General features: G+C 49.4%; 1 protein-coding gene across 1 annotated transcript; it reads left to right on the plus strand.

The window, feature by feature from the left end:
- Positions 1-702: 702 nt before the first annotated feature.
- On the plus strand, positions 703-7,892 carry Czib (CXXC motif containing zinc binding protein). The gene is made up of 8 exons (XM_051171687.1): positions 703-788; positions 1,012-1,095; positions 2,548-2,604; positions 3,047-3,128; positions 3,312-3,343; positions 4,211-4,288; positions 5,648-5,713; positions 7,737-7,892. Exons 1-8 carry the CDS (start codon positions 783-785, stop codon positions 7,812-7,814), a joined length of 483 nt encoding a protein of 160 aa, XP_051027644.1. The 5' UTR covers positions 703-782; the 3' UTR covers positions 7,815-7,892.
- The last annotated feature ends 220 nt before the right edge of the window (positions 7,893-8,112 follow it).

An 8,112-nucleotide genomic window follows, 5' to 3' on the forward strand; every position in this document is an offset into this window, starting at 1 on the left:
AGATATTTAGAGGCTAGTCTGGTGAAGACAGGAGCAAGGGAGAGATGGCTCAGAGGTTAAGAGCTCTTGCAGAGGACCCCATTCCTGTTCTAGCAGCCACAAGGGTGCTCACAGCTATTTGTTACTAGGCGCCCTCTTCTGGCCTCGGTGGGAGCTACATGCGTGTGGTGTACATACATACAAGCAGGCAAAAACATTCAACACATAAACTTTAAAAGACTAGATCATAAAGTGTCAAGTGGGACGAGTTTTCGAATGTTGATGCCCACGGACGGTTTCTGCAGTGTCGGTAAATACCTAATAGACTTAAGAAGCTGGGGAAGAGCCAGCTACGTTGACCACGAGAAGGACGTGGACACGGGACAGCCCCGTGGGAAAGGTCGCAGCATCAGGTCTGGCGTGTAGATCGAGTAAAGCAGTTTAGAGGAGGACAAGCATCCCAAATCTGCGAGGCTGCACGGTAATCTGAAAAGCCTCGGGACCATAGGGTAGTAAGACGGAAAGATAACCGAGGGCCTGGAGAGGTGTGGCAGTGGTTTGGAGCCCGACTATCTTGCCTGCTTTGTGATGGCACAAATTGAGAATCAGGAATTATCTCTGGCATTAGCGACTCCACTGGTTCCAACGCACCTACGGAGGGACAAGATTAAAAAGCGCCAGCCTACACTGCTCACCAGCGCCCCGCTTCCCGCCCACCCGCACTGAGCCTGCGCGGCGGCGCCAGCCTTTTACGACGGGCCGGAAAGGAGCTGTCGCACTGGCCTAATGTGGACGAGACAGCTATGGGGGTAAGGGGAGACGATTCGCCACCGGGGCGTCCGGAAGCCGAGTTAGGGGTGGGACGATGATGGCGAGGACTTGAGAGTTGCAAGCTCAGGCCAAGAGGGAGTGAAGGGAGTGGGCTCGCTTGGAGGCCCGGGACTCTGGGCTTGAGGCGGGAGGGTGGAGTGGGGCGTGGCCCGCTTTGGGCAGGCGCGGCCATGCTTTCAACCTGTCCCGCCCGCTTCTCAGAAAATCGCGCTGCAGCTCAAAGCCACGCTGGAGAACGTCACCAACCTCCGGCCAGTCGGCGAGGACTTCCGGTGGTACTTGAAGGTGCGGCGGAAGGCGGCTCTCTCTTTGGAAAGGGAGGAGCATCGGGAGGCAGTGGGCGTCTGGGGGTTGGGGCCCAGCCGCGAATTTAGCATTAAACTGGGAACTTTTCTATTCTGCGGGGTCCGAAGTAGTTAACCAGGCATAAATTTTTGTTGTTGGTGGTTAAACATTAGTCTAATGTAATCTAGGCTGGCCTTGGGCTCTTTATGTAGCGGAGGATGACTTGAAACTCTTGCCTTCACCTTCCGTGTGCTAGGATTACAGATGTGCGGCCTCCTCACACTGTGGAACGTTCTCTTCAGTTCCGGGGATCAATCCCAATCTAGGGCCGAACGCTAGCACACTCCTGCTGTATTATCTCTCCAACTCTTGGTTTATAAACAGCCACCGAACAAAATGTTATGTGATGGGACCCTTTGATTAACTAATAAGGTGAATAAACTCCCCTTGTTTTATTTGATGGCTTTACTCACGGTGAACGTTAGCCACCCTTCGTCCTCACACAGTACTGGTAAACCCAGTAGGTACTCGGTCCGTATGGTCTGTAGAAGTCCACACAGTGTGAGGCGCTTAATTGTCCGAAATTCTGCCTCAGTCTACTAGTCTATTACAGTGACCAGCCAAAGCCTTGTTTTTCAGGAAGCCATAACTGATCGACTTTATTTCCACCCCCTAGTAGTAGATAAGTGCTCTGTCATTGCACCCACAGCTCCTATTTCCATATGTTTTGGGACACGAGTTCCAGGGCTTATTTGAAGAAAGAACTTACTTGATTTGAAGAAACAAAGAATAATGGAAACAGAAAAGAGTAACAAAAAGATGAATGCTTAGCCCCTGTGCTCTTAGGACCCTAAGCACAAAGCTCCTGAGTAGGTAGCGTTGCTGAGGGCCTGTGACTTGCATTTCCCCAGGCAAATGGCCCAGATTCTAGAGGAGGATAGAGGTGGCAGTATCAGAAATAACTTGTTCCTTGCCTGGAGATAAGTCTGCTTATGTCCTCAGTGGGGCTGTTGTAGGTAGGATGAGGTAGGAATCACCTAGAAGCTCCGCTTGCTTTATTACGCATAGTGGCAGTCACTCGTAATCCCAGCACTGCGAAAAGGGAAGCAAGAAGATCTTGGGTTCAAAATCAGTTTGGGGAGGGGGGAGGCTGGAGAGATGGCTCAGTGGTTAAGAGCACTGACTGCTCTTCCAGAGGTCCTGAGTTCAATTCCCAGCAACCACATGGTGGCTCACAACCATCTGTAACATGATCTGATCATACTGTATACATAATAAATAAATCTTTAAAAAAAAAAAATCAGTTTAGGCTGTGGAGTGAGATCCTATCTGAAATAACTAAATGGAGGGGGTCTGGGGTTAGGAGCCCGCTTTGCACTATACTTCCCTTTCCCGTGGTGTCTTTCAGTTAAGCCAGCTGCTCAGCTAATACTCTTTTTTTTCTCCCCGAAGATGAAATGTGGCAACTGCGGTGAGATTTCAGAGAAGTGGCAATATATCCGGCTGATGGTAATAGTCCCTGCCACATCCACACATACACTCCTGGGCAGAGCCTTGGGGAAGCTGGTCCTCATCTCTTTCCTTTGAACGTTTTGGGGGGCGGGGGTTGAGGGAGCAGGCACCGATGTGATCAGCCCCGGGGAACAACAGGCATCTTTGGGATATAAGGCAGAGTTCAAAATCAAGAGGGACCTTTTTTTTTTGTCATCCACAAGAATCCTTAGGATTCCGCCCCACCCCAGGGATGCTGGGAAGATTGAATCGGGCTTTGCACATCCTAAACATGCTCTATCACTGAGCTATCCCCAATCCTCTTGTCACTTGTCAGCAAGTCACTCACTTCTGTGGGGCTTGGTTTGTTTCACTAGATAATAAGTGGTAGAGTGAGATCTCTCTGGGACCCTTGCACCTAGCTCTTACATGACTAGAGACTCTGCTTTCTTCTTGTCAGGACAGTGTGGCGCTGAAAGGAGGCCGAGGCAGTGCCTCCATGGTCCAGAAATGCAAGCTGTGTGCACGGGAAAACTCCATTGGTAGGTCAGACAGTGAGCCAGGCTCTTCCAGGCTGACCGGAAGCAGGCTCGTGTTGTGCAGGGGTGGACTTGGGTGTGGAACGCTGAAACCTGTGCAGCTCGTCCTCCTCCCCTGGCCAAGCTTGGGCTCCTGGGTGGAACCTGAGTATAGATTCAAGTCAACTTTCCCTTTTTGTATTTCAGAAATTTTGAGCAGCACCATCAAGTCTTACAATGTAAGTTTCCTGCTGTAGTGACAGGGATGGAGGGGGAGGGTAAATTTGAACCTGTGACTAGGAGTCAGTTCAAGAGTAGCTGTATCAGAGTAGCCTGCCACTGTACATTGTCCCATGTACCAACTCTTGGTTTTGTTTGAGACTAGTTCTCACTAGGTAGGCTAGGCTTAGCTCAAACTCATCCTCCTCCTGTCTCAGCCTTCCGAATGCTGAGATTACATGCCTCCGACAGCATGCCCGCTTGCTTGCTTACTATTTAATGTACTTAGCGTAGCTGTTCATTTGCTCAGTCCACCCTTTGTCCACCACACACTGGCTGACACTGCAGTGGATTGAAAACTGGGGCGTGGTGCTTGGTAGCCAGTGAGTCCAGGGGTGAAGTAGGCATGGATTTCCTGGTTTCACTCCACCCCACACCCCCAGCCCTTCTCACCACATGGTGGATGGTCAGCAAAAGGCCGTGGCATGCTTACTGGAACCGTATGGATGGTCTGGGCCCCATGTAGCCTAACTTTCTTGTCGTCTTGGTGTTGATCATTTACCATTCATTGAGTGTAGTGTTAGGGCCTGTGCTTGGCTCTCTGTACATGACCCAGACTCTTACAATGGACATGTAGGTTTCTCTCAGCTCTGTTGACATGCAGGAAGGCTGACCCAAGGGTCCTTATTCTTCTGCAGAATCTGTGTCTACAGAAGGTCCTACTGGGAGCAGTGCCTACGGCAGCTCCTTTTTAAAAGGGCTAAGTTGTTCTGGGTGCTATTCTAGGCTCACAGGTACAGTAAGGGCCCACATGGTAGAAAGGACAGAGGGCATGGTGTCTTCTCAGGGCCCATTGGGCCTGCTTCCTCAGTACACTTCCTTCCTAGGCTGAAGACAATGAGAAGTTCAAGACAATAGTAGAGTTTGAGTGTCGGGGCCTTGAACCAATTGACTTCCAGCCCCAGGTATGTATTTTTAAGAAGACTCTCTGGGATGGGAATAAAGTGACAGAATTTTGCTTCTTACAGAGACTACAAAATGAGAATTCTCTACTCTGCTTTTCCCTTTGGTGTTCTAGCGCTAAGCTACACACAATGCAGGAATTCTATGAATGATACTTGTCACTTATTGAATCCAACTGTATGCTGTGCTCCATGCCTGTCATCGTCACGTTATTTTATTTCATGCTTACTATAACCCTGTGGAGTAATTTAACGTTTAGACAAGGGAACCTCAGAGATGTACAGCTAGCCAGACCCTCACAGTTAGTAAGCAGAGGGCTGTAATTTGAACCCAGGTCTGTCTGATTCTTACAGTCAGTGTTCATCCTTTTATTTATGCATTTTTACCTCATAGTAAACCTGTCGGGTATGTTAGAAAAGATGGTCTTGGCATCCCCATTTCATAAACAGGAATCTTCAGCCACGGGCTAGAGAGATGGCTCAGAGGTTAAGAGCACTGGCTGCTCTTCCAAAGGTCCTAAGTTCAATTCCCCGCAACCACATGGTGGTTCACAACCATCTATAATGAGATCTGGTGCTCTCTTCTGGCATGCAGGTGTATATGCCGGCAGAACACTGTATACTTAATAAATAAATCTAAAAAGAAAAGAAAAACAAACAAAAAATAATCTTCAGCTACACAGATAGTTTAAGGCCAGCTTGGGATCCATGAGCCGTGTCTCAAAAACAGACAAAAAAAATCTAGGTTCAGAGCAAGACACAGTGGTGCCCACCTTTAATCCCAGCACTCAGAAGGCTGAGGCAGGTGGATTTCTGTAAATTCGAAGACAGCCTGGTCTACATAGTGAGTTCCAGGACAGCCAAGGCTGTGTAGAAAGATCCTGTCTCCAAAAAACAAAACAACAGAGCCAGGCGCACCAGAGCGTGGTGGCACACGCCTTTAATCCCAGCACTCGAGAGGCAGAGGCAGGCGGGAAGGAAGGAGAAAAAAAGGAAAAGAGAAAAAGAAAGAAAAGTAGCTAAGCAAGCCAGGATGCACTCCTCCTAGGTGGCCTCTGCTTTAGTTCCTGTCTCTAGGATCCTGCCGTGGCTTCCCCAGATGGTGGGCTGTAAGCAAAGTAAAGCCTTGCTCTCCTGAGTTGCTTTTGGGCCATGGGCTTATCACTGCAACAGAAAGGAAGCAAGGCAGTCTTCTGAGCCATGGCTGTAATTTAGAGATGCCACAGCAGTGCTGGGTAACTTGGAAACTGAAGTTTTCCAGGAGCAGCTGAGTCATCGTGAAGGCTTTACTCGTCAGGCCAGCCCTGGGCCAGTCTTCACAGTCTTTTCCCAGCCTCACGGCTGCATCCCTGTCCCCTGCAGGCTGGGTTTGCTGCTGAAGGTGTGGAGTCTGGGACAGTCTTCAGCGACATTAATCTGCAAGAAAAGGTGAGACTCGGGGATCCTGCATGGTGTGTTGTGGGTACCTGGTGGGAATTGTCCCTTGGTGGGCAGGGCTTGTCAGTGGAGAGCTAGTGCCACGCTGTTGTGCCTTTTGTTGGCAATTCTGCTATTTGAATGGCTATAAGTATAGTGCTAAAGAGCGGCTGGTGGGGTCCAGCTCCAGCAGGTCAGGGTTCCCAGTAGGGAATGTGGAGTCGGCAATAAGAAGACACACACACACACACACACAGGTGTTTTGTGCTGAAGCAAGCTCATATTTTCTCCTGTTCTGTTATCCTTTACGTGCTACTCAGAAATCACCTCATAATCATAGGCCACATATTTCAAAAAAGTTTGCTCAGAAGCCCACATGTGGTTAAACATCTCTCTTCCTGTATTTCCTCCCATAATTACATCTTTACTCAAAAGGAATAATTCTTTTATTACTGATTAACAAAGTTCATGCAAGTCAAGTAGATTTCAGTCATTTTTCTTGTGGTGATGACACAGTTTGTGGTTATAGAGTGGCAGACTTTTGTTCTTGTTTTATTCTAGAAGACCTTGCTCAGCTGGCCTAGTGAACCGTCTGCTCTCCTCTCCCACTCAGAATAGGGTCATTTATTTTCCTCTTACCACTCTGTTTTCTTGAGATCCATACCAAAACCCTGCAATTAGGTCTGTAAACTACATGACCAGGAGACTCAGACCTAACCATAGTCACAGGAACATAATTGCTTTCTTTGATCACCGGCCTGTCTCTCCAGACGAGACTTGTGGGCTAGCAATGCTGAAACTTCCCTGTTGAGAAAGTCTTGTGTCCAGCTGGGGAAAAGTACTTTCTAGTCTTATCACTCTCTGTATCCCTCATTAGAAGCCCTAGCCGAGAGCTGGGTACAGTGTTGCATGCCTGTAATCCCAGCCCTCAGGAAGCAGAAACAGGCAGGTTGCTGTGAGTTCAAAGCCAGCCTGGTCTACAAAGCAAGTCCAGGACAGCCAGGGCTACACAGAGAAATCCTGTCTTGAAAAACCGGAAAAAAGAAAGAAAGAGAAAAGAAAAAAGAAGAAAAATTAGAAGAAGCTCTAGCCACTGGTGTCCTTAAACTTTTCTCAAAAAGCTCAACTGAGTCATTAAACAGCATTGCCCTGGGGAAAGCATCGCTCTCGTTATGTACTACAGGTAAACTGCCCAGAGCACAGTGGGAGTCCCCTACAAAATAGTCAGACCATGCTTAGTACAGAAGAACATAAGAGCACCCAGGCCTAGCAGCAGTGAGGGGCATTCTGGGCACAATCCCCCCAGGGCTTTGCCTCTCCAAGGGTTGCTCATCGCAGCTCTGCTAACCAGTGAGCCGTACTTCATAAGCTCCACTGCTGACTGGCGTTCCTCCAGCACGGCCACCGCCAGGCTGTCCCATGTTTACACATGCAGAAAGGCTGGATGTGCCTGACACAGAGAGGGCACAGTGGTTAGGCTTCATCAGGTTCAGGTTACAGTGCTGGTGACTGTGAGCTATGTAGTAAATATGCTCCTCTTACACACACACTCGCACGCATGCATGCACGCACACACGCACTTGCTTCAGCCGCTGATAAGCAGATGCTTGTGAGACGCTAACCCTGCCTCCCCGGGCGGCGGCAGCTGAGTGTTTGCAGTGATCACCTGTAGTACTGATGGGTTACAGCCCTGCAGACAGGCAAGTCTTTGCTCCAGCTGTGAAGGAAGGCCACCAGCCCGCTCTGTTGCCCCACCTCGTGCTGGTTTCCATGTGCTTCATTTCACTGAACCTCACTCTCAAGTCTCTTGTCTCCCTTTTATAATAAAGGGCAGGACACAGGCTTGGGGAAGTGGCATGACTTGCCAGGTTACCAGACAAGAGAGGGATTTCAGGCCTGCGTTGTCTGCTCTGTTCAGGGTTCATGACTAGCTGAGTCAGAGCCTGCAATTGGCTCTATAACTTTCCGTGTCAGTGAGCCGTCCTCACTGTTCTGTCCTGCCTCGAGAGGCTAATGCTGCCTTCTTATCTCGTAGGACTGGACAGACTATGATGAAAAGGCTCAGGAGTCTGTGGGGATCTTCGAGGTCACCCATCAGTTCGTGAAGTGCTGAACCTCCTGCAAACTTGCCCATAAGAACTAAGAAGAGACAGAGTGCCTGGGCAGCAGTTCCCATGGAGGCCTCTCAGCTCTGCTCTCCTAGCACCTGTACCAAGCCCTCACAGTCTGCATGCTGGGGGTTGTCACGGTTCTAAGTCCCACCAATAAAGCCCGTGTTGGTGGCACGGCGGTATGTGAAGGGAGTCTGAGCAGTGCTCCCTCCACAAATAAGAATGGACTCTGGAGGCCTTTGCTTTCTAATTCCTACTCTACCTGATCCAATGTGCAAAATACACAGGCGCACACAGCTT

This window comes from Acomys russatus, chromosome 29 (genome assembly GCF_903995435.1).
Source record: "Acomys russatus chromosome 29, mAcoRus1.1, whole genome shotgun sequence".
In the NCBI taxonomy this organism is placed as follows: Eukaryota; Metazoa; Chordata; class Mammalia; order Rodentia; family Muridae; genus Acomys; species Acomys russatus.